The 22,487-nt window shown below is 60.8% G+C and overlaps 5 protein-coding genes across 17 annotated transcripts; 4 read left to right on the forward strand and 1 right to left on the reverse strand.

The window, feature by feature from the left end:
• Window positions 1-47: 47 nt before the first annotated feature.
• On the forward strand, window positions 48-2,645 carry NUDT22 (nudix hydrolase 22). Of its 2 annotated transcripts, XM_026004578.2 has the most exons (6): window positions 52-130; window positions 406-903; window positions 1,267-1,365; window positions 1,844-1,941; window positions 2,081-2,174; window positions 2,482-2,645. In XM_026004578.2, the coding sequence occupies exons 2-6, from the start codon at window positions 424-426 to the stop codon at window positions 2,581-2,583; spliced, it is 873 nt and encodes a 290-aa protein (XP_025860363.1). In that variant the 5' UTR covers window positions 52-130; window positions 406-423; the 3' UTR covers window positions 2,584-2,645. The 2 variants fall into 2 exon arrangements, with proteins under 2 accessions (XP_025860362.1, XP_025860363.1); XM_026004577.2 differs by having other exon boundaries at window positions 48-903.
• DNAJC4 (DnaJ heat shock protein family (Hsp40) member C4) lies at window positions 2,552-6,490 on the forward strand. Of its 5 annotated transcripts, XM_072758299.1 has the most exons (7): window positions 2,552-2,687; window positions 3,406-3,498; window positions 4,402-4,495; window positions 4,977-5,161; window positions 5,248-5,412; window positions 6,139-6,225; window positions 6,309-6,490. In XM_072758299.1, the coding sequence occupies exons 1-7, from the start codon at window positions 2,680-2,682 to the stop codon at window positions 6,409-6,411; spliced, it is 735 nt and encodes a 244-aa protein (XP_072614400.1). In that variant the 5' UTR covers window positions 2,552-2,679; the 3' UTR covers window positions 6,412-6,490. The 5 variants fall into 5 exon arrangements, with proteins under 5 accessions (XP_072614400.1, XP_025860364.1, XP_025860365.1 ...); XM_026004579.2 differs by lacking the exon at window positions 2,552-2,687 and having other exon boundaries at window positions 3,047-3,498; XM_026004580.2 differs by lacking the exon at window positions 2,552-2,687 and having other exon boundaries at window positions 3,049-3,498; window positions 5,251-5,412.
• Window positions 6,491-6,761: 271 nt separating this feature from the next.
• VEGFB (vascular endothelial growth factor B) lies at window positions 6,762-10,216 on the forward strand. 4 transcript variants are annotated; one of them, XM_026004568.2, is made up of 8 exons: window positions 6,762-7,104; window positions 7,679-7,721; window positions 8,026-8,222; window positions 8,415-8,488; window positions 8,685-8,720; window positions 9,044-9,178; window positions 9,625-9,674; window positions 9,784-10,216. In XM_026004568.2, the coding sequence occupies exons 1-8, from the start codon at window positions 7,045-7,047 to the stop codon at window positions 9,894-9,896; spliced, it is 708 nt and encodes a 235-aa protein (XP_025860353.1). In that variant the 5' UTR covers window positions 6,762-7,044; the 3' UTR covers window positions 9,897-10,216. The 4 variants fall into 4 exon arrangements, 3 of the variants coding, with proteins under 3 accessions (XP_025860353.1, XP_025860354.1, XP_025860355.1); XR_003235849.2 differs by having other exon boundaries at window positions 6,766-7,104; window positions 8,943-9,178; XM_026004569.2 differs by lacking the exon at window positions 9,625-9,674 and having other exon boundaries at window positions 6,770-7,104; window positions 8,943-9,178.
• Window positions 10,217-11,952: 1,736 nt separating this feature from the next.
• FKBP2 (FKBP prolyl isomerase 2) lies at window positions 11,953-14,857 on the forward strand. Of its 5 annotated transcripts, none has more exons than XM_026004572.2 (6): window positions 11,953-12,144; window positions 13,414-13,582; window positions 13,915-14,027; window positions 14,149-14,195; window positions 14,558-14,593; window positions 14,679-14,857. In XM_026004572.2, the coding sequence occupies exons 1-6, from the start codon at window positions 12,086-12,088 to the stop codon at window positions 14,738-14,740; spliced, it is 486 nt and encodes a 161-aa protein (XP_025860357.1). In that variant the 5' UTR covers window positions 11,953-12,085; the 3' UTR covers window positions 14,741-14,857. The 5 variants fall into 5 exon arrangements, with proteins under 5 accessions (XP_025860357.1, XP_025860358.1, XP_025860360.1 ...); XM_026004573.2 differs by lacking the exon at window positions 11,953-12,144 and adding an exon at window positions 12,187-12,545; XM_026004575.2 differs by lacking the exon at window positions 11,953-12,144 and adding an exon at window positions 12,592-12,672.
• A 452-nt stretch (window positions 14,858-15,309) lies between these two features.
• On the reverse strand, window positions 15,310-17,797 carry PPP1R14B (protein phosphatase 1 regulatory inhibitor subunit 14B). The gene is given in 6 exon segments (XM_026004576.2): window positions 15,310-15,582; window positions 15,679-15,711; window positions 16,026-16,109; window positions 17,205-17,489; window positions 17,491-17,594; window positions 17,597-17,797. Coding segments are annotated over 6 exon segments (609 nt in total). The 5' UTR covers window positions 17,631-17,797; the 3' UTR covers window positions 15,310-15,513.
• Window positions 17,798-22,487: the final 4,690 nt, after the last annotated feature.

Genomic DNA, 22,487 nt, shown 5'->3' on the forward strand with positions numbered 1-22,487 from the left:
CAATGGGAAGCCGAGGGCGGGGGGCCGGGCACTTCCGCTTCGGGGAAGGGGCGGGGCCTGCGGGCCGGGGGCCGAGAGCCGGCTGCAGCTCTGAACTTCCGGATCCTGCGAGGGCTCCCGGCGCCTCAGGGTTGGTGGCAGGACCCTGGGTTTGGGAGAAGTGGACATGAAGGGGTGACTGGACTCAGCACCTCTGGGTGGTGGAGATGCGCGGGATTCCCAGGGATGGCTGGCAGCGGGCTGGCAGCGGGAATCTCGGGGCTCTCGCCGGGCTAAGACACGCTCCTGCCCAGAGAGTGGTCACGGGGTACCCTAAGGAGGTCTGTGGCAGAGGCGCCCAACCGCTGGGCCCAAGGGTCGCCGTGGGGCGCTCGGGGTGACAGGCCCGGCTGTGTCCTCCCCCAGAGCTGCCCTGTCCAGACCATGGACCCCGAAGTGTCCGTGCTGCTGCAGTGCCCCCCGGGGGGGCTGCCAGAGGAGCAGGTGCGGGCTGAGCTGAGCCCAGACCATGACCGGCGCCCACTGCCAGGAGGGGACGAGGCCATCGCCGCCATCTGGGAGAGCCGGCTGCAGGCTCAGCCCTGGCTTTTTGACGCCCCCAAGTTCCGCCTGCATTCAGCCACCTTGGCTCCCACTGGCTCACAGGGGCCACGGCTGCTCCTGCGCCTGGGCCTCACTTCCTACCGGGACTTCCTGGGCACTAACTGGGCCAGCTCAGCTGCCTGGCTGCGACAGCAGGGGGCCACTGACTGGGGTGACAAACAAGCCTACCTGGCGGATCCGCTGGGGGTTGGTGCCACACTGGCCACTGCAGATAACTTCCTGGTCTTCCTGCGTCGGTCTCGGCAAGTGGCCGAGGCACCTGGGCTGGTGGATGTGCCTGGTGGGCACCCTGAGCCTCAGGTGAGATGCCAGGCTGGGTGCAAAGGCACAAAGGCTCAGCTCAGCTTCGTTTTCCTAATCCCTTAAAGGGAGGAGGGCGTTTGGGGTTGGCCTGGTGCTTCTCTGAAAGACTGTTCAGGGCAGCACCTCACCCTCCCCATTGACCTCTGATTCAGACCTGTAGGAAGCTAGGGAATGATGGGGGTGGGGTGGGGAGCAGAGGACTAGCTGGATCTCTGGTTGTCCATTTTAAAATGGGGGGCCTGGGTCAGGGGATCACCAAGACTCTTACTCTGTGGCTAACCAGCCCTCAGGGCCAGCGAATATGGGGGGAAGCGGGGTGGGAAGAGACGGAGAGCAGGGGCTGAGCCTGACCTCTCCTAGGCCGTGTGCCCTGGTGACAGCCCCCTGCACAAGGACCTCCCTGGGGAGCTGGTAGTGCATGAGCTCTTCTCCAGTGTCCTCCAAGAGATCTGTGATGAGGTGAGTGAGGGGCGGCCCAGACAGGTGGGCAAGAAGGGAGGGGGTACAACATGCCAGAATTCCACAGGTGTGGCCTGGCAGGAGGGTCTGCAGGCATCTGGCATTGGGGGAAGAGCTTGGCTTTACAGCTAGGCACAAGGGGAATCCTAGCTCTCATATATCTGTGTGCCCCCAAGCTCTTCCTCTTTAAAATGGGAATAATAAATGTCTTGTCTACTACCCCTCTATCCTTCCCCTGTTTGTTGAAAAGAGCTGTAAATGAGAGTCTTAGTTACTTTGGCTTTCCCTTGGGTGACCCTGAGCAAATTGGTCTCTGCTTTCCCGTCTGTAATATGAACATGCCCAAGATCTGACATTTTGTGACTCTGGACGCTTGAACTACAAACTATAAAATGCTGTACAAGGGTAATGTTCTCCACTGAGAGGGGCAGGGATGTGGGCCACGGGCACTGACAGGTGGACCCCCTGCACCAACCAGGTGAACGTGCCACTGCCCACCCTGAGCCAGCCGCTGCTGTTGGGCATTGCCTGCAATGAGACCAGTGCCGGCCGTGCCAGTGCCGAGTTCTATGTCCAGTGAGTGAGCTCTGGGCTACAGGGTCCTGGGTCCTGGGGTAGGCGGATGCTTCAGGGGAATGGCTGAGACAGCTGGGATTCCATGAGGACATTCCAAGGGCCAGGCACTCTCCCAAGCCACTCTCCTGTCCTTTTCCAGGTGCAGCCTGACTTCTGAGCAGGTAAAGAAGTTCTACACCAGTGGAGGAGCTGAGGCCCACGAGTCGACGGGAATCATCTTTGTGGAGACACAGGTGTTTAGTGCCAGAGTGTATCTTGCTTGGACAAGGAGCTAATGATGCACAGGCCTGGTGCACCTTGCACAGGCCTGGTGATGCATGTCTACCTCCCTGGGGCTGGGTCAGATAGGGCTGCTAAATCTCTTAGAGCTTTCCTCCAGAGCCACAAGGCCTCCTTGAGGATGCCCTCAGCCCAAGAGGCCAGGAGCCTCTTCACCTAGGGACGGTGAAGTGCAGAGGGATCTGAGGCTCAGGAACACTGGGCACAGCTCCCGCAAGAGACCTGAGGGCTGGATGTCAGGGATCTTACTTTCTCCCGCAGAGAGTGCAGAGGTTGCAGGAGACCAAACTGTGGGCTGAGCTCTGCCCCTCGGCCAAAGGCGCTATCTTCCTCTACAACCAAGTCCAGGGAAGTCCCGCCTGAGTCATCCTAGGGCCCCCAACCCTAGCACAACTTGGAAGACAATAAAGGACTTTATTCTTGGATTCCGTTGGCATCTGCTGGTTCCGTGAGACAGAGATGGACCGGTGGGTGAGACTGGATAAGTGTCTTGGGAAACAACCCCCACCACCCAGCCTCAGTTTTCCCCTCTGCAAACTGGGGTGAGGACCGTGCCCCCTTGCCCCGCTGTGGTGAGGAAAGCAGAGTAACATCCCTGTGCCGGAGACAGCGCTGGACGCTGGGTGGGCGGGGCAACATCCCTCCAGTTTCGCGAGCGGGCGCTGGAGGCTCCGCGGGCCTCCACGTCGTTGGGTGGGCCCGAGGTGCCAAAGGCCAATGGGCGTGCGGGGGTGTGGCCTTCTACGCACTTCCGGACCTTCCGATTCGGTGGGTGTAGCTTCGGCGTCTAAGCCAATGAGAGCGCGGGGGCGGGGCTCGCATAGGCGCAGGAGGCGGGGCCCGGGACTCCGTGAGCGCAGCGGGGGCGGGGCCTGGCAGGCCCCTCCTTCACCCGCCCCCAAACTCCCAGGGTGGAGGGGGGTCCCGACGTCTGGGACTGGTTGTCTGGGACACCGAGACCAGTGGGGGAAGGGATCCGGACCCCCGGGCTAGTGGCAGGGGCAAGTCCAGGTCACGGGTCTGGGCCTGAGTGAAGGAGGCCTCACCGCCCCTGGGTCCCCTAAGGCTGCTTCCGTTGCCGACGCTAGTAAACGGAGCCAGGCCCTTCCCTTTCACCCCGGAGTGCTCGAAGTGTGGTCCCATCCTGGTCCCAATGCACTTATCTTTGTGGCCTCCTTTCATCAGCCGCCTGCCAGTCGCCATGCTGTCCCTGTGCCTGTGCCGGTTCTGGCCCCGCAGCCCTTCCACCCGGCTCTTCTCGGCGGCCACCAGGCAGCGGTGAGTCGGAGGCCGGGGTAGCCACCCCACCCCACCCCACCCCACCCCACCCCCGTCAGTCAGTGGGTTTTCGTTGAGGAAGGCCTGCCCAGCTCCTGGCCTGGACCTAGGTACTAAGATAGTTGTGATCTCTGTGTCAGGTGCCTTACAGGCTTATTTCAGGTAACCCTCACTTTGACTATAGAGGACACAAGATCAAAGATGAAGAGACGACCCTCAAGGTCATACAGCCAGTTAAGAGGCAAAAGTGGAATTTGAGCCCAAGCCAAACTCTGCTCTTTTCACGACTGTCGTGGTCGTTGAACATCAGCATCACTGCAGAACTCACTGGAGGTGGAGGTGGCTTAAAAAATGCAAATTCCTAGGCCTTGTTCTGGAGATTCTGATCTGCAGGAATGAAGTGGGTTTTGGGAATCTGTGTGTGTGTGTTAAGATTTTATTTATCTATTCATGAGAGACACACAGAGGCAGAGACCTAGGCTGAAGGAGATGCAGGCTCCATGCAAGAGCCCAATGTGGGACTCGTTCCCAGATCCCAGGATCACACCTGAGCCAAAGGCAGACACTCAACTGTTAAGCCACCCAGGCATCCCAGGAATGTTTTTAAACAAGCTACCTGGGTGTTTCTGTTTCAAGGGGTCTGACGGCTACACATGGAAATGTTCTGATCTGCACCATACCTGAAATACTCAAAAGGGGAGGGATGATTTGGAGATGCATCTCCCTTGGCACCAGCCTCAGCTTCCTCACCTCCTGGTTTCTTTCTTTCTCTCTCTCTCTCTTTTTTTTATCTTCCTCCCAGTTTCTGAGTTGAGGAGTGTGGCCCAGAGGTGCTAGGAGGGGGAGGGGAGGAATAGCCTCTGTGTTTCCACAGCCCTTGCAGTTTCTGGCCTATCTCCACAGGTCTGGCCCCAGGAACTACTACGAACTGTTAGGGGTGCATCCTGGTGCCAGCACTGAAGAAGTTAAACGAGCTTTCTTCTCCAAGTCCAAAGAGGTACCAGTGGTCCTAGGTGGGGAGGAGGGAGGATAAGGCTGAGCAGATAGGGTACACTTCAGATTGCCAGGAGTGGAGCTGAGGGGCTCATTCTGGATGATACCACATTCCCTTAGCATGTATAGAGAATGGGAGGTGCCCCAAGAGCAGTGGTCTGGCCAGCTGGGAGGAAAGGCTGGGGACGGGAGCCAGGGGTTCTATGTGATGGGCTGGGCTTGGTTCTGATCTGCCTGCTCTTGAGAAAGCCAGGGCATATAGTGAGAGCCAGGCAGCAGGTGGGAAGGCCTTGAACAAGGGGAAGGGGAGGAGTCTGTGCTTCCTGACTCTGGCCTTCTAGAGGGGTGGACAGCCCTAAGAGTGAGGGTTCCTCTCCAGGCAGGGCCTCCAGGGATGATTTGAACCTTTGTGGGTGGACATTATTGGGATGGGTTCTGTGATGGGGCATGGAAAAAGAGCTGAAGAGAGTCCTGCCCTACCCCAGCTGCACCCTGATCGGGACCCTGGGAACCCAGCCCTGCACAGCCGCTTTGTGGAGCTGAGTGAAGCGTACCAAGTGCTCAGCCATGAGCACAGCCGCCGCCGCTATGATCACCAGCTCAGCTCCACAACTCCTCCAAAGTCTCCAGGAACCACAGTCCATCCCAGGGCTGCTCATCAAGCACACAGGTGCAGTAGTCCTGCCCCTGGCTTGCCCCATTCCCCAGGTCTCCTGGGGTACCTCATTCCCATACTTCCTTTCTTCTCCCTCTCAGCAGCTCCTGGGCACCCCCCAATGCACAATACTGGGCCCAGTTTCATGGTGTGAGGCCTCAGGGACCAGAGTCGAGGCAGCAGCAGCACAGACACAACCAGCGGGTGCTGGGATACTGCCTCCTGATCATGTTGGCAGGCATGGGCCTGCACTATGTTGCCTTCAGGTGCATCCCTGCCTTCCGCCTGGGGTGATGGGCGGAGGGTGGAGGGTGGGTGGAGCCCAGTGTGGTCAGCCATACATCCACACCACCCCTGCAGCTTGCGCTTTTGTGTCTCTCAAGCTAAGAATTGCATGAAGTAGCTCCTGAACCTCTCCTTACTTGGCAAAGACATCTCTACACTAACTAAGGGCTAATGTCATTTTCAGGGTTTTTTTTTTTTTTTTTTTTTTTTTGTCATTTGAATGTAAATCTTTGGTGCTGCTGATAGGATGTTCTGGAGCCAACCAAGATCCTGCACAAGGAAATATGTTGTAACTGGGCCTCACCAGCAACTACCCTCAGTTGTTTGGCAATCGGCTGTCTCCCCGCCATCCTTTTATGCATGCCATGAATACCAGGGTTCTACCACAAAGATATCTAAAGGCTGGTGCCCACTGCTAGCAGCCTGCCTAACTCTGTGATGCATTAGATGTATACCCTTTCTAGTCTCCTGCGAGGAACATTCTGATGTTCAGAGCTGCTATCACCACCTTCAATAAGACAGAGACCTGGGTCACCCATGGACCCTGGATAAGCCCCTGCCCTTCCATGCCCCTCTGCCCACCTAGCACAGGCAGTTAGGCGGAGGTCCTCACAGATGTAAAGCTGTGAGATCCTAGAGTTGCCTGGATGGTGGGGGTTGGATTTGGGGGACAGCAGGGATTGGGGTTAATTGTAACCCCCTTGCAGGAAGCTGGAGCAGATGCACCGGAGCTTCATGGATGAAAAGGATCGGATAATCACAGCCATCTACAATGACACACGGGCCCGGGCCAGGTCTGTCCCTGCTCTCCCTTCACTGTCCTGGCACCATCCTCTGGGATCCTCTGCCCTGACCACCCAGGTGCTCTCTCCTGTAGGGCCAACAGAGCCAAGCTCCAGGAGCAACTGCAGAGGCAGCGGCTGCAGCCACCACCTGGAGGCCCAGGGATCATGCCTCCGGGCACAGGCACCCGCCCGTGAGCAGCTCGCTGGGATGGGGCCTTGCTACCCCATGGGACTTCCCACTCCCCAAAACGCGTGCAATAAAGTGATTCTCAGAGCTTGTGTCCGGCCCCTTGCTTCATGCCCTGCGGCCCCCGTCCCAGGCCTCACCGGGGAACGGCACCCCGCCCTCGGAGTCCCGGCGGCAGCGACCCGGGAGCCCGGCCCCCTGGGCGGTGCGTCCCCTTTCCCCTGCTGCCGCGGGAGGGGGGTGTGTGGAGGGGGCGGGCCCCGGCGGCGGCCTCGCCCCCCCTCCCCCGCCCCGCCCCTGCCCCGCGGCCCGGTGGGGAGCGCGTGTCTGGGTCACATGAGCCGCCCGCCCGCCAGCCCGGGCCCGGCCCCCCGCCGCCCCCGCCGTCCCCGCCGTCCCCGCCGCCGTCGCCTGCCGCCACCGGCCGCCTTCCCGCCCGGCTCCTCCGGCCGCCGCCGCTGCGCTGCGCTGCGCTGCCTGCGCTCAGGGCTCGGGAGGGGGCCGCGGAGGAGCCGCCCCCCGCCCCCGGCCCCCGCCCGCCGCGCCCGGGCCCGCGCCATGGGGCTCTGGCTGCCGCCGCCCCCCGCGCCCCCGGGCTAGGGCGATGCGGGCGCCCCCGGCGCGCGGCCCCCGCGGGCACCATGGGCCCCCTGCTCCGCAGCCTGCTGCTCGCCGCGCTCCTGCAGCTGGCCCCCGCCCAGGTACGTGCGTCCCCGACATCCAGCCGGGCCGCCCGCCTTGCCCTCTCTCAAGGTTGGCGGAAGTGGGGAGATGCGGCGCGGCCTCTGCCGCGGGGACCCGCGGGGTCGGGCTGCGGGCCGGGGCGTGGCGAGAATCCGGCCGGGGCATCCCCCGGGAGGAGTCCCTCCCCGCCGGCCCGCCAGCCCAGCCCTGGGCCACTCCCCTGCCCCACCCCGTCCCCTGGGCTCGGACGGGGGTGGGGTGGGGGGGTGGAGCCGCTCGGTGCCCGCAGGACTTGGCTCGGTGCCCACTGTGCCCCCTCCTGACCTGTGGCCTCCGAATCAGCCGGGGGCCCCCAGGCTTGGAGATTGGACGTTGCTGCGCCACCACCACCACCACCACCGTGGCCAGGGCAGGTCTCAGGTGGCCAGGAGAGGCCAGGTAAAGCTAGAGTGACCCCAGGAGCAGAGCAATCTGGAAAAATGCCATAGAGGAGTTGAAGCCCTTTGACGGCCAGGGCAGAGCCCTGGGGACAGCGACAGGGCTAGCCCTTCCTTGAGTGCACCTTGGGTCCAGGTCCCTTCTCTCCTACAGGGCCCTGTGTCCCAGCCTGATGCCCTCAGCCACCAGAAGAAAGGTAATAGTAACAATAACCACCCTAACCAGCACTGAGGAGGTTAGCCCGTCTAATCATGAGTGACTATTCACTCTCCAAGATGCAAACTCTTATTCTGCCCATTTCACAGAAGAGAAAGTTGAGGCAGTGGGGTTCCTGGGTTCCTGGCCAGGGGAAGGCAGCTTGTGAGGGCAGAAAGGGCCAGTGAAGGGTGGCTGTGACACAGGAATTAGGGAGAACAGCTGTGGGGTACAGGGGACAGGGCAACTGGGGAGCAGCTGCAGTAAACCCAGCAAGGACTTAACCCTTATGCATCTGCCCCCAGTGGTGTCATGGATAGATGTATATGCCCGTGCCACCTGCCAGCCACGGGAGGTGGTAGTGCCTCTGACTGTGGAGCTCATGGGCACAGTGGCCAAGCAACTGGTGCCCAGCTGCGTGACAGTGCAACGCTGCGGTGGCTGCTGCCCTGACGATGGCCTGGAGTGCGTGCCCACTGGGCAGCACCAAGTCCGAATGCAGGTACTAGGACAGAGGGAGTGTGCCCAGCTGGGGTGGATGCCAGTGCTCTGAGGTGGTGGGGGTGGGGGAGTGGGGGCAATGGCCAGAACCTTGGCTGGTGGGCAAGCTGTTCTCCCTCCAGCCTGTGGAGCATTCCTTTTCTCTCTCTCTCATTGTCTCTTACACTGTCTCTTCTCCATCTCTGGAATACAGATCCTCATGATTCGTTACCCAAGCAGTCAGCTGGGCGAGATGTCCCTGGAAGAACACAGCCAGTGTGAATGCAGGTGCCAGCCAGGCCCCACTTCTGAGCTCACAGAGACCAGGCTCGGGGGGTGCCGGGCATAGTGGTACACCACAGTGGGGACCAGATCTCCAAGACTCGAACTTGGGGTAGGCCTGGGATCTGGGCTAAGAGAGTAGGATGCTTGGCTTTTCTGATCCTCTTCCTCCTCGTTTCTGTCCCTCCCTCTTACTTTTCAGACCAAAAAAGAGAGAGAGTGCTCTGAAGCCAGACAGGTGAGTCTCTTGGGCTCTTACTGAGATGGGGTTGGAGCCCAGGCCCAGCAGCCAGGATGTAACGTGTGGACGGGGCAGGGGGTGCAGTCCCAACCCCTCTTTCTCCTCCCACCGAGTCTATCTCTCTTTTCCTCTGCTCCCCGAGTCTGTGTGCTCTGACCCAACCCCAGCTCCTGGGAAGGCTTTTCTTTCCCACCCCAGACATGTTGCTTCTCCTCCTAGGGCTTCCACTCCCCACCACCGCCCCCAGCCCCGCTCCATTCCGGGCTGGGACTCTGCCCCCGGAGCACCCTCCCCAGCTGACATCACCCATCCCACTCCAGCCCCAGGCCCCTCTGCCCACGCTGCACCCAGCGCCGCCAGCGCCCTGACCCCAGGACCTGCCGCTGCCGCTGCCAACGCCGCAGCTTCCTCCGTTGCCAAGGGCGGGGCCTAGAGCTCAACCCAGACACCTGCAGGTGAGGAGCCGAGGGCAGCATTTGCTGGGGAAGGCATCAGGGCCTCTGGAGCGGGTCCAGAGATGAGCCTGCCAGGGAAGGGGAAGCTGCTGAATGTGTTGAACAAATATTTACCAAGCTTCCACTGGCACTGGGATCAGTGTAAACAAAGTTAACATTCTCATGTGAGTCAGACACGAGATATGCGATGCCAGCAGAGGAGGTCAAGGGCTGAGGTCAGGGGCACCCGAAATTGTCTCCGAGAGGTCACAGATGTCTGATGGGAACGTCTGCCTGTGGTAAAGATGAGAGCCATGGCTCTCCAATTTTGGAAGCTCTGGGCCTTCCTAAAAGCCCCTGTAGGAGACATTTGTCCCACCTTGTGGGCTCTGTGAGAGGCCATGGGACACAGTGGAATCCTTGTCCACCTTCTCTGAGATGCTTCTCACCACTCCTCCCTTCCACAGTGAGGCCCCGAAGTGGCATTATGTGGGCCCGGCCAGCTGGCGCTCGCCAGGTGCGTTAGGAGAGAATGGGGGTTCATAGAAGGTAACAAAGGGGTGAATTTCCAGGAGTAGGGGCTGAGCTATGCCCGCATGAACAGATCTCTTCCTTCCCTTCCTCAGGTGCCGGAAGCTGCGAAGGTGACACGTTGCTTTTCAGATTCAGCAGGGCCACTAGCCTCACAAGCCACCCCCACAGAGGTGGGACTGGGGGCAACATGTTGAGAATAGCCTAGTCCCAAGACCTCGGCATGGGCAGAAGCTGCTCCAGGACCTGGGCCTCTCGGAGGACTTTCTAGCTATCCCAGTCTCTCCAAGGCTGCCAATTGACAGGGTGGGCAGCTGGCTGGGAACATGTGTAGGTGGCACCAGGGGTCGCAGACTAACTCTGAAAAGAAGGGGTACCGTCTCAGTTTTCAACCACCATGTGCAAGTGAGCATCTTACAGCTGACTCCTCTGTCCCCTCACTAAGACACTGATCCTCTGCAAATACTGGGAATTGGGCTTCAGTGTGAGAACTGTGACCCCCAACCCTGATAAAAAGAGATGGAAGGAGCTGTCCCTGCCTGTCTCACTGTTTGTCACTGTCCAGGCTGGGTGATCCAGGCATTCTGCATCACACTGCCTCCCAGACTTAGAGCCTGTTTTACTCCCTCATTGTACAGATGGAGGAAATGAGGCCCAAGGTCCCCTACCAGGTCACAAGACTGAGCCAGAGTTGTGTATTCTTCATGGTCCTGCTGTCACATCTAGGCCTTGGGGGGGCTCTGCCCCTTGCCATCACAAAGGCTCCTTTCTGGAAGGAGATGGCCTGCTCTGGCCAGTGAGCTCAAGGTGGGACCTGGATCTGCTGAATCATCTTGGTTGTCACTGGCCCCTCTCTGAGCTTCACCTTCCACATGGGCACATGGAGGGGATGGATGATCTCTATGGCCCCAGCCTTGGGACTTCAGGAAAGTCTGAGTATGTCTTCACTTGATAGAAAAACCCCTCTTCTCTGCCGGGCAGCACTCTGCATGTAAGCTACTTCATATAGCTTAACTCTAAAGCCACACACCTGCCCTGTCCCCACATCCCTGGAAGGGAAGTACAAAAGGGCTGTGGCTGGTGGGCTTGCCTTGGGACATAGGTCCCCTCACCTCCAACCACACGTTTTTCTCCACCTTCACGCCCCCTTGCCTTGGGCTCCCCTCAGCAGCTCCTGCTTGGGACTGTCCTGACTTTTGTCTGACCCAGCCGAAGCGCAGCGCCTGCAGCTTCCAGTGTCCCTGGGGTGGAGCTGTGAGGGGCCCACCAAAGGCCAACCTCGGCTACCAGTGGTTGGCCTTGCTGAGACAGGACATTCAGGGTTACAGGTTAACCCAGAGTGACTACCCTAATGGAAGCCTTCTCTGAGGTGTGAGATTGGAGGGCATGGCTGTGATCTTGCTGGACCCAAGGCAGGAGTGGGGTTAAACCAGAAGACAATTCCTGGTAGTGATTACTACTTCTCAAACCACTATTCTCAGCTATGCCGTCACTGGAAATGCTGTAGCTCAACCAAAATGAGACAGATGAGGGCTGGGGACTCTAGAGCTGCCACTTCCCCTGCCCACTTAGCGCTGGACATGCACAACGCGCCATATGCACCCCTTGCTTGGTCCTCAATTCTCCGGTCAGCGCTGCTGATTATCTTCCTTTTCCAGGCTCAGAAAGGCTGAGTGACCGGGGATGTGCCCTCAAGTCTGGGGTCTCTAACACTGTTTAGGTGTGGTCGCCTCGCGACCAAGTTCATTCCTTCAGTGGAGAGATGTTGGGGCACCTGAGCATGGCTGGCTGGGTGGGGAAGGGCCCAGCCACAGCACCACCATGACTCCGTGGTCCGCGTGCGTCGGGTCGAGGCGGGCCCGGACGTTGGCCAGGCCGAAGGCAGAGCATCAGCTGTGGGCCAGAGCCCGCTGGAGCACCTGGTGGCAGCAGTCCCTCCATGGCCCTGCCAGTACAGGGACTCCAGATCCTACCAGGCCCGGCAGCTTGCTCAAGGTCACGCTGCCAGTCAACGAACGGCAAACATTCAACGACCCCACATTCAAACCCAAGCCTGAAGCCCAAGCTCTTTGCCCTGCAACTGGAGCCCGGGGAGGCCCGGGGGCAGACGGGAGCGCTGTGGTAGCCAGGGGACGAAATAAAATGGCGTCCCCAGACCCCTTCCGGGAGCCTGCGTCCGCCTGACCTTAATCTCACCTCGACCGGAAGTGCCAAAGGCACTTTAGGAAGTCACTTTCACCTAACTTTACCGACTACCGAGCCACCGGAAGTAGCGCGCCGTCACTTGGCGGCGCGGGGGCGGAGCTGGGGGAAAGGCCGCCCCAGCGGGCGGGTGGCAGCGGGTTTTGCGCAGTCCAATGAGGGCGGGCGGCGTGGCCCGGCCTGGTAGCGACGCCGATGCGCCTGCGCAGAGGCGGCCGCACGACTGGGGTTGACTCCGGGGGCGCGGCGAGGAGGTGAGCGGGGGCCACAGCCCGGGCTGGGGGGAGCCGGGGCGCAAGGGCCAGGCTGGATCAGGCCGGGCAGGAGCGGGCGGGGCTCCGAGTGTCAACGAGGGGTAGGTTAGGAGGAAACTGGGGGTTGGGGTCGGAGCTGTCTGGGGATGCCGCAGGGGGAGGGTTTTCACGCTGCACGGGGCGGAGCCCCGGGAGTCGGGGCGGGACGTGGATCCGAGGCGGGTGGAACCTCTGAGCTGGTGCCAGTGGAAGGCGGAGCTCCGGGCCTGGGGGCGGACCTAGGACAGGTGGGGGGCGGAGTCTGGCCCCTGGAGGAGGAGCTGGAACAGGCGGAAGGCGGAGCCTCGGGTTTGGAGACCGAAGGGGACGGAGCCCAGGCGCTGGGGGCGGGCCTTCAGCCGGTGAGTGGCGTGGCTACCGTTCAGGAAAAGGGGTCTGGTTCTCTCGAGGGCGGGGCTCCAGAGCAGGGGGCGGAATTACGTCCCTTAAAGGGTGGGGTCAAGGAGTCAAGTGAAGGTGTAGGCCCAGGTAATGGCCCGGGGCGTCCACGGGGGGGCGGTCTCCGCGGGGGCCGGGCCTGGGGACGCGGTAGGCCGAGAACTCCCCCGGGAGAGGTGGTGTGGGTGGAGCGTGCTCGGCGGCCACCCGACACGGGGCCAGTCTGGGTACCCCGCAGGCCCCCGAGGGCTCAGAGCTGGGGCGGCGCCCCGGGCGGAGGCGCAGGCCCCGCCTGGGGGGTGTCTCCGGAAGATCGGGGCTCCCCGGAGCCACCCAGCGGCGATGTGTGGGTCCCTCGGGGCAGGCCCCCTGCAGCGACCGCAGAGGTGTGGGTGTGCTGGGCAGGGGGCAACTGGGTGTGGCGTGAATGGGGTCGCCCAGTCGAGACAACTGCTGGACAGCCAGATAGGGTTTGGACTTTGCGTAAAGGGGCGGGTGGGAACTGAAGAGTGGAGATGGGGACCGGGAGGGAAGGGAGGGCTGGGGGTGAGCAAAGGGGCGGGTCCCTGGCTGCTGTGGCCTCCCCTGACCCCCTCCCCCCCCTGCTGGGGTCCTCGGGCAAGCCCCCTTCTCACTGGACTGGTAAGTGTGGCCGCGGAGCCCGGGGGAGGGGGCGGTGACCTGGGACAAGGGAATCCCCCCAGGGGCAGACAAGGTACGGTGGGGGTGGAACCTCCTTGTACCTGCCCCTATTCCATGCCCTCCCCGTCCCCCCACCCTCCCGCCCCTTCCCCGGTCGGTTGGTCGGTCGATCGGGGTCTGTTCCCGCAGAGACATGAGGCTGAGCTGGGTCCTGACAGTACTGTCCATCTGCCTGAGCGCCCTGGCCACTGCTGCGGGGGCCGAGGGCAAACGGAAGCTGCAGATCGGGGTCAAGAAGCGGGTAGACCACTGTCCCATCAAATCGCGCAAGGGTGACGTCCTGCACATGCACTACACGGTGGGTGAGGAAGTGGAGCATTTGGGGTGGGTGGGGCTTCTAGGGACCTGAGAAGACTTGGAAGCCAGATTCCTCAGCCAACAAGGTGGGTGATCTTGGGCAAGTCCCCTGTCCCTTTTACGCTAGTTTCCATAATTCTACCCTGCTGTTCGCTGTCTGACCCCCGGGTTGGCACCAGCAAGCAGAGACAGTATACTGTGAGCTGCCCAGGGCTCTGTGTCCCCTTCCAGGGCTGTGGCTGCCATGGGGGAGCCAGCTTGGGGAGAGCAGCTGGGTGGGAAGGTGTGTCAGAGTGAACCCTCCTCTTCACTGGTCTTCCCATGGTCCCACAGGGGAAGCTGGAAGATGGGACAGAATTTGACAGCAGCCTGCCCCAGAACCAGCCCTTTGTCTTCTCCCTGGGCACAGGCCAGGTCATCAAGGGCTGGGACCAGGGGCTGCTGGGGTGAGTCAAGGGGGCCACGGCTTCGATCAAGGAGGTTGATTGTGGGAGGCAAGCCCCAGGGATCGGGGAGGAGCAGGGAGCCTGGGTGCTTGCCATGTGCTGAACATGTGTTGTCCTGCAGGATGTGTGAGGGAGAAAAACGGAAGCTGGTGATTCCATCAGAGTTGGGTAAGAGGCCCTTCCTGAGCCTGGATACGGGAGTTTGGGGTGTGCTTCTGGGGAAGAGTAAAGGCTGGTTTAGCCTCTGCGTTGGTTTCCACCCCATCTATTCATTATGGCTCAGGCTTCTTCCAAGTCTAGCTACATCCAGCAGTGAGAACAGAGCAAGACCCTTGGGGCACTTGGTTCTGATGATGCCCACCTCTGTCCTCTGCCAGACCTTTTGTAGCCCCTTCCCGTCTCCATTATACCTTCTCCATTTCTGGCTATCTTGTTGAGATGGGCAGAGGCCTGGCTTCAGCCTGGATGTCTGCAGAACACCTCTCTCCTTTGCCCAGCGACAGCTCAGTTTCTTTGTCCATCTCTGACAGGGTATGGAGAGCGGGGAGCTCCCCCAAAGATTCCAGGTAATATACCTTCCTGCCCTGTGTCCTGCCCATCTTGTCTCCCTGTGGTCCTGGTTCTCATTCTGTTCCCTCCTCTCCCCTGCAGGTGGTGCAACCCTCGTGTTTGAGGTGGAGCTGCTCAAAATCGAGAGACGTTCAGAACTGTAGCCAAACTGGGGAGGGGCAGCAGAGAGGCCCCCACATCAGGGACCAGACTGTTTAAAAAAAACAAAAACAAAAAAACAAAACAAAACAAAACAAAAAACAAAAAGCCCTGAAAGCCCATGAAGTGAGCCTGTGTTTGTTTGTGGGCCCCAGGACTTAGAACCCACAGCTTCAGCCTGCCCTCTCCCTTGGCACCAGCCATCTCTCTCCTTTCTTGGCCACAGAGAACCTTGGGTGTAGGCTTGGTGGTATGGGGATCATGATGGACAGGCCCTAAGTGGCATGGTGGCCCTGGCCCAGAGGAAAAGGCATGTTCCTGCCTACCAATACCACCACTACTTCCCCCAGTTCCCCAGCCACTTCCAGCTCTGGGTCTGGGAGCCAGCACTGAGCTATCACCATGGTTACAAGGCCCTCAGGAAGGCCTGTGGTCACCTGGGAAGAAGTTGAGCTGGCAGCAGTGGTATAGCGGTGTGTCCCCCCTAAAAGAGACCAGCTGAGTCGGAAACTGCACCAAAGGCATATCCTAGTTTTATTAAAGGGCCGCGCCGCAGAGTCAATATAAAAACACAAAAAGTCTCATCAGTTTAATAACAATAAAAAACCCCAAAAATGGAAAACTGAGGGGGCAGGGATGAGGCCCCTGAGCCAGGGGCACGGGGAGCCCTGCTCATGGCACCAGGCCTGGCCGCAGGGCCCCCTGGTATTGCTGTTGCTACGAGGTCGGGGAGCAGCGATTGTCCTGTGGGAGCCACCATTCACCTGGATCGAGGACCCTACTTCTTCTGGGGTGTGCTCAGCTTCTGCATGCCCCGTATCTTGTCCAGCAGGCCAGAGATGAAGGCCTGAACAGAAGGGAGGACATTAGGGAGACCAGAGCCCAAGATGACAGAAACCCAGGCTCCTTTCACCCCAGCCTCTGGGGAAACCACTCAACTCACCTCAGTGGGTTTGTAACAGTCAACCAGCAGCTCCTAGTAGGGCATGGGGTGGGGGTGGGGAGATAAGCATAGCTGTGAGTTCTGAGGAACAGGGGCCTCAAGTTTACCCGTACCCACCTCGGAGGGATGGGGCCACCCCCAGGCACAGGCGATGCCACAGCCACTCAACCGCTAGGCAGGCACCATTAGCCCCATTTGACAGAGGCAGAAGCTGAGGCGCAACATTACTACGCTGAATGACTAAAGCAAAGGCTGAAATCTAGAGCCTTGCTTACCCACGGGCGGTGCCTCCAGGAAGCCCCCTCTTCCCTGATCCCCCAGCCCAGCTGTCTCCCGGGCTGTCTCACCTTGACCCTGGTGGCCCGGGTATCATCACTTTCCATGTCCAGGAGTTCATCTACATCAATCTCTAACTCTGGGATCTCTTCTTCCTGGGGTGGGGTAAGGGTGGGGGAGGAGGGAGAGACAAGGACCTGAGTTGGGAGAGACAGTGTGAGAGGGGCTCCGGCTGAGGCCTCTGCCCCACCGCAGGATAAGCCAGCCTTCTTTGCCCAGCAGACAACGGCAGCTGTCTGAGGAAGAAAACAGATCAGGCTTGTGCCAAGGCAAAATGCCCAATGAGGGGGGAGCTTCCTGTCCCTGCCAGTTGGGCACCATGGGCGCCAGACAGCTAGGGCTGGGGGACCCTGGGCTGAGAACCCGGCAGATGTATTGCCCAACTTCCTGGGCCCCCTTTCAGCCAGCGCACAGGTGGGGCCAGCTGTCTCAACTCCTCACAGCCCCTCCCCCAAACACCTGTCACAGCTTCCCAGGAGTGGGGAGGAAGTAAAGGGTGAAAGGTCAGTGGGAAGGACCCAGGCCTGGTAAGGGGGAAACAAAGAGCCCATGCTTTCCTGAGGGAGGGGGTGCCTGCCACCCCTCCTCCCTCAGGAAGCGGCCATCCAGTCTGGAGCCAGCTGCATTCCGGGGCTAGTCTAGGGTAGGCAGCACGGGGCAAGCCCACTCCTCCGCCCTGCCCCCCGGGGCCTGAGTCACCATTTGAGCAAGGACGGAGTCATGGGGTGGAGAACCAGAACTCAAAGGACAGCAAGCGTGCCCCTACACCAAAATGGAGAGCTGCAGGCCGGCCCATGAGAACAGCCCTGACCCTTTACAATCCAACCAGTCTTGCGCCTTTTAACCAGCTTAGGCTGGCAGCACTAGGAAGACGACCTTCCGCTGCCAGCTCAGGCTAGCCTCCTGCCTCCTGCCTCCTGCCCATGGCCCAGGCTATCCCTCGAGGCTTCTACAGGACCCCAAGCTTGACCAGAATAGTGACATGAGGGAGTCAGGAGGGAGAAGATAGGAGTGACTTAAGGTCAGACAAGAAAGAGCACACGCTGGGGGCGGGGAGTACAGAAAGGGAGGGGAGCACGCGGAAGCGGAGCGCCCATTGACTCCGGGTGACAGGCAGGCGCAAGGTGGGGTTCCCAAGCGGCCCGACTAGGGAACGACTTTAGGGTGTCGGCGCAGAGTAGGGGACACACCTGGCAGTCATAGAGGCGAGTGAGCTGCTCCAGGATCCACTCCTCCAGGTTGAGGCGCTTCCGTAGCTCTTTGCGGTCGTACTTGACCGTGACCTTCCCTTGGCGCCTCACTGGGCCCTCGTCGTCCGCACCGCCTGGGCCCTCGCCTGCAGCCCCAGGGGGGCTCTGAAAGTAGACGCGGGGCCCTGGGCCACTGCTGCCCGGCCCTGGGGCAGGGGCCGCTAACGCCGCGCCCCCCGCGGGGCCGCTGTCCGCCATGGCGGCCGCCGGGGCCACGTGCGCGCTTCGGGCCCCTCCCTGCGCCGCCGCCTCCCGGACGCCCGCCGGCTGGCTCCGGGCCGCTGGCTCGGGTTAGCTCGCGGGCTCGGCTCCGCGCGGCTCCGCGGCGAGGGCGGCGGCGGGGGCGCCCGGGGGCAGCTGCAGCATGCGGAGCCCCCGGGCCTGGCCTGGCCGCGCCCCGCCCCCTCCCCGCCGATCCGCCCGCCCTTTGTCCCCCGCGGCCGCCGCCCGAGCCGCCGCCGCCGCCGCCGAAGCCGCTTTCTCTGTCTCGCTCTCTTCCTCCGCCCCCCGACCACACCCCCTTAAAGGGCCAGTCCCGCTCCGGGCCCCTCACTCCCACCCCGCCCCCGGGCAGGGGCTAGGGGAGGGTCTAGTTGTCAGGGGCTTGGGCCTGGTTGTCTGATATCCCTTTTAACCTATCTGCTCAAGCCCTGGCATTCTAGGCGCCCGAATCCTGGGGTTTGGTTTCCCCCCGGGACCCTAGTGTAATGTCCTCACTGACGAAAAACAGGGGTCATCTGGGAATGGAAGGGAGTGAGTAGTACGTGCAGGGCGGGGGTCTGGAGAGGAAACACTGGAGCCCTCGACGTCTGGGTCCTCCGGTTCCTGGCCAGAGGAGGGCAAGCAGCCTTCTCCGCGCACACCGACACGTGGACCAGGCTCCCCAGGGTGGAGGGGTGGAGAAGCGGACAGGAGCTGCCCAGGTCCGCGGACGCCCTACTGGGCAAGGGCACGCTCCCCCTATGGTGGAGGCCCAGGATAGGGGTGAGCGGAACCGGCTCAACAGCCTGAAGGGCTAGACCCTAGACTGCCACTGCCACCGCCCACCGGCCAAGATGGCGGCGAGGAATGGGATTATGGGAAATGTAGTTCTTGAGGTCCGGCCGAGCCTGGCCGCCCCTCCCCCTCAACGGAGCCGGGGCGGGGAAGCGCAGAACTTGCTTGGGGCGCCCTCGTTCGGCTGGCTTCCACAGGGCGCGGCCCGGCGCGGCCCTTCGCCCCCCACCCGCCCCTCCCCGCAACGTCTCTGTGTACAGAGGGAACTCAGGAGTAAAGAGCTGGGACATGCGGGAGCGGGTACCCTTGATAGTAAAGATGATGATAACAGCTGACCCATAAAAAGCGTTCCTCGAGTCGGTTCCAATACAGTCGGATCCGGTGTGAGGCCCGCTTCATTGGCTCTTCCACAGATGGTGGCCGTGCAGCGTCTTCTGTCCTTCAGATCTCACAGGCACCTTACCGGCCCACCTCTCTCCAGTAGAGGTGCATTCCATTACTGCACCCCATCGGAGCTTCTGTATCTCTGAATGGTCTCTCGCCTTCATGTGATTTCTGTCTCCCACTCCTAGATTGTGTGTCCCATGCGGCCCGGGCCCTGGGTGGCCCTTGCTTAATGCTGATGCCCAACGTGGAGGGACCAGCTGGGCTTCAGATCCCCGTGTAAGGAGCAAATGACCCTATTCTTGCTGAACTCCCAGCAGGGTGTCAGACTTGTAACTGTTGGCTGCACACGTGACTGAATGAAAGAATGAATGGCTTCCTCTGTGCCTAGCATTTCCTGAGAAACTTGAGGCAAAGAGCCAAAGAGAAATACGTGGAAGGGCCAATGACAGTATCAGAGGTCGAGTCACACAGCTAGAGCTGGAGCTCAGCTTGCAAACCCAGGCCCCCTGACACTTAAGTCTCTACTCACCCCCATCCCTCAGGTTCGCCCTCCGCAGTCCCAGACTGGGTCTCAGGATCTGAGAGGCGATAAGTGTTTCTGCCCCAGACTCTCACAGATACCTTCTCTCTGGATGCCAGATAAGCCCACTGTAGGTAGGGTTCAGAGAGAGGCTGACTGGCCCAGAGTCACACAGCTCGTGTGGTAGCCAAACTCAAACCCAGAACTTTGAGCTTACTCTGTAGCTGGGAAAGAGAGACAATGAGTGCAAAAGCTGGGAATGGTATGTGTATAGGAGTGGCAAGGTGGGCTTCTGGGTTGGGGGTAGGCTCTCAGGGCTCATTCCGGGGCAGGTAGAGAGGGGCTCAGGCCTCCTCCCTCCCCAGCCCTGCTCCTGGACTTATCCTCCCCTCAGCCAGCCTGGGGAGTCTGTGAAGGGCTGACCCTTGCTCTGGCAGATTAGGCAGGACCATTCTTTCCACCAGGAACCCCATCCCTGGCCTGTAGGAGGAGCAATTTGCCCAAGTCCAAATTCCCTACCACACCCGCACCTCACCCCACCAGGGCAGGTCTGCTGTATCTGAACTCCAGCATTGATTTGGGCCTTAGGGCTGCTCAGTAGTTGAGGGGAGATATGTATACCATAACCTCGTATGGGATTGGTGCTTACAGGCCATAAAGATCTGGGTACTAGCCCCAGCCCTGCCTCCTTGGTGCTGTGACCTCAAGTGATGACTTTCCTATTCCTCCTGCCATGAGAGCTAGTGTGAAGGAAAGCCTCCTGATCTCCAAATATTAGGGCACCCCTGGGAGTTCTCTGGGCAGGGTGGGGAGGAGCTGGGGATGTTCTTCCTGACTCTCTCTCTTTCAATATTCTATGCTATCCCCACTGCCCCACTGCCTGTACAGTCCCTTCCCATGGCCACCCACCCTGAGAACAGCACAGATGGTCATGCTGGCCTCCAGCCTTGTTGGAGGCTAGGCTGCCCTGCACAGAATCTCAGAGTGGAACAATTGGGTTCAAATCCTAGCTCTGCCCAGCATGTTGAGAGGCCATGAGCAAGTCAGTAAGTGACTGCTCCAGGCCTCTTCAAGGAGGCTGATTCTTCCCATCTCTGGTGGCTAAGGGCTGAGAGCTCAGTGCCGAGGGCCCACATGCCAGGCCTTGCTCTTCTGCCTAAACCCTCCTGGGACTGGAGTATGCGGCTGCCGCTCCTCATCCTGCCAGGCTCAGACTGTGGCCTCCCTAGCCCCACCCCACCTGAAGTCCCAGCCCCCTCTCTACCAGAGTGCAGCTAAGGTTGCTTTCAGCACCTCTTTGAAGCAGAAGCCCTGGAGATGGAGGGTCCCCGGGGCCAAGACCGCTCCTTTAATCAAGGGTACAGGCAGAAAGGCTGCCTTCCTTCCACCATTACTGCTTGCTGAGAAACCCTATTACCATTACCAAGACTGGAAGAAAGTGTCCAAGGAGGAAGGAGCCCTTTAATGGGGGCTACCCTGGTCTCGGGAGACATGGGGGGGGGGGGTGCAGAGAGGGAGAGGCTCAGGCTCAGGAAACAGGCTCCCATCCTGTTTTCCAAGGAGCTGCTGCCTAGCATTTCTATTAAGTCTCCCTGTCCAAGACCCAGAACCCTGGCTCTGGCCCTGCTAGCCCTGGCACTGGCTGGCAGGACCCCTGCCCCAGAGCTGGTCTGTGCCCTTCTCTCTTCCTCCTGATGCCCCCCAGTCGGCTAGCCACTCCTCAGATGGCCAGCTGCCTGCAGATAAGGGTTATGTACCCATTTGCTTATTTTATGCTCTGACAACCTCCAGCTTCTGGACAAGGTGACTGAGGCACAGAGGGGCTAGGTGCTGCTGGTAGACTTGAACCCAAGCCTGTGGGGGTAGAGGCCACTCTCCACTCTCCATGGCTCTGCCCACTGAGACTTGGTGGTCTCTGGATCTCTGAAGGGTATGGCTCTGCTGTTCTTGTAAGAGAGGACAAGAGGATCACAAGTCTTGTCCCTCTTTCTTTGTCTCTTCAAGGGCAAGGTGTGGAGGCAGGATGAGCCAGCCTTCAAGTCAGAGGGCTAAAATCCTCTTACACAGTTGTGTGACCTTGGGCAAGTCCTTTCCCCTCTCTGGGCCTCAAGTAGATATAAAAATCCCATCCCACTGGGCCTCTGCCAAAGGCAAGAGACTCCTTAGGTTAGAGTTGGCATCCAACAAGGTGGGGATTTTGAGGATGGCCAGTGCCAGGCAGGACTCCCCTTAGGGGCCTGAGAGCTCGGGGTGAAGGGGCCTGCAGGGCTGGCTCCTTCTTGGCTGACCCCTCCTCCCCCAGAACCAGCTCCAGTCTCTTTCTGGGTTTCTAGGTGACTTGGCTGGCCCCTCTGGATGAGTTCTACTTTAAACCTACTGCTGCCACTGCCTCTGTATTGGGGGGGCTCCCACAGGGGCCCCCAGGCAGGACCCCCCCAGCCAAGCCCGACGGGAGGGGCTGCAGCCCCCACCCATTCCAGTGCCCGTGCGCCTTCCCTCCTCCCTCCCTGGAGCGCAGATTTCAGGGCACCTGCTGTAGGCCAGCGACCGCAGAGCCTCTCCTCAACCCCCCCCCCCTTGTTCGAGGACACCCACCAGGCTCCTGAACCCTTTGGGCAAATGAGCAGTTGTCACCTTCCCTATGTTCAATAGGAAGTCCCATAGAGACCGGCTCCGTCATGGGGGTCTGCAGAACAAGGGGGTTCTAGGGCTCTTTCGGGAAGGCCAGGATGCTTAGGTCCTTAAAGGAGTCTGCTAGTGCCTGGCTCCTCCCGGCTAGGGACGGGGGAGGGGCGCCTGCCGGCAGGAGGCCCATTAGCCAGTTAAGTGCTCCCAGGGAGTGGGGGACGGAGCTGCTGCAGGAGGGCTTGAGGCGAAGTGAGGGCAGAGGGGGGTGGGGTGGGAGTGGCTTTTCCAGCACCCATCTGGGTGCTGCTGGAGTGTGGTAGGGGTCAGGCTCTGCGCCCCGGCCCCTGCCCCGCCCTCCCGTAGTCCCCTCGCCCACGCGCCTCCGAAAGCTAAGCGGCCTGACCCGCTCCCAGTCTTCAGCAGCGCCCGCTACGCCCAGTCCCTCTGGCTGCACCCCTAACAAGCACCCTGGCCCTAAGCTCTCGCCTCCATCGCCAGGCAAGTCCCGAGAGGCACCCCCAGAGAGGCGCCGGGGCGGGCTCTGCCCCCGCCCCCTCCCCTTTCTGGCTGCAGTCGCCGCCCCGGCCGCCAGGGGGAGCCGCCGACGCGGGGCGGGCGGGCCGACGCGGGTGGGAGGGGCGGGGCCGCTGCGGCCCCGCCCCCGCCCCGCCCCGCCCGGGCCCCGCCGCTTC

This window comes from Vulpes vulpes, chromosome 5 (genome assembly GCF_048418805.1).
Source record: "Vulpes vulpes isolate BD-2025 chromosome 5, VulVul3, whole genome shotgun sequence".
NCBI classification, from domain to species: domain Eukaryota; kingdom Metazoa; phylum Chordata; class Mammalia; order Carnivora; family Canidae; genus Vulpes; species Vulpes vulpes.

Bases quoted from the DNA above. Each gene is read 5' to 3' on its own strand.
- NUDT22 (XM_026004577.2), top strand. From the start codon at position 424: ATGGACCCCGAAGTGTCCGTGCTGCTGCAGTGCCCCCCGGGGGGGCTG. The intron at 904-1,266 runs GTGAGATGCCAG...GACCTCTCCTAG, and splicing joins GTGGGCACCCTGAGCCTCAG to GCCGTGTGCCCTGGTGACAG. The intron at 1,366-1,843 runs GTGAGTGAGGGG...TGCACCAACCAG, and splicing joins TCCAAGAGATCTGTGATGAG to GTGAACGTGCCACTGCCCAC.
- FKBP2 (XM_072758301.1), top strand. From the start codon at position 12,676: ATGGCCCGGGGCGTCCACGGGGGGGCGGTCTCCGCGGGGGCCGGGCCT. The intron at 14,196-14,557 runs GTAAGAGGCCCT...CATCTCTGACAG, and splicing joins GGTGATTCCATCAGAGTTGG to GGTATGGAGAGCGGGGAGCT. The intron at 14,594-14,678 runs GTAATATACCTT...TCTCCCCTGCAG, and splicing joins AGCTCCCCCAAAGATTCCAG to GTGGTGCAACCCTCGTGTTT.
- VEGFB (XM_026004568.2), top strand. From the start codon at position 7,045: ATGGGCCCCCTGCTCCGCAGCCTGCTGCTCGCCGCGCTCCTGCAGCTG. The intron at 7,105-7,678 runs GTACGTGCGTCC...TCTCTCCTACAG, and splicing joins TGCAGCTGGCCCCCGCCCAG to GGCCCTGTGTCCCAGCCTGA. The intron at 7,722-8,025 runs GTAATAGTAACA...ATCTGCCCCCAG, and splicing joins CCTCAGCCACCAGAAGAAAG to TGGTGTCATGGATAGATGTA.
- DNAJC4 (XM_026004579.2), top strand. From the start codon at position 3,374: ATGCACTTATCTTTGTGGCCTCCTTTCATCAGCCGCCTGCCAGTCGCC. The intron at 5,162-5,247 runs GTGCAGTAGTCC...TCTCCCTCTCAG, and splicing joins GCTGCTCATCAAGCACACAG to CAGCTCCTGGGCACCCCCCA. The intron at 5,413-6,138 runs GTGCATCCCTGC...ACCCCCTTGCAG, and splicing joins CTGCACTATGTTGCCTTCAG to GAAGCTGGAGCAGATGCACC.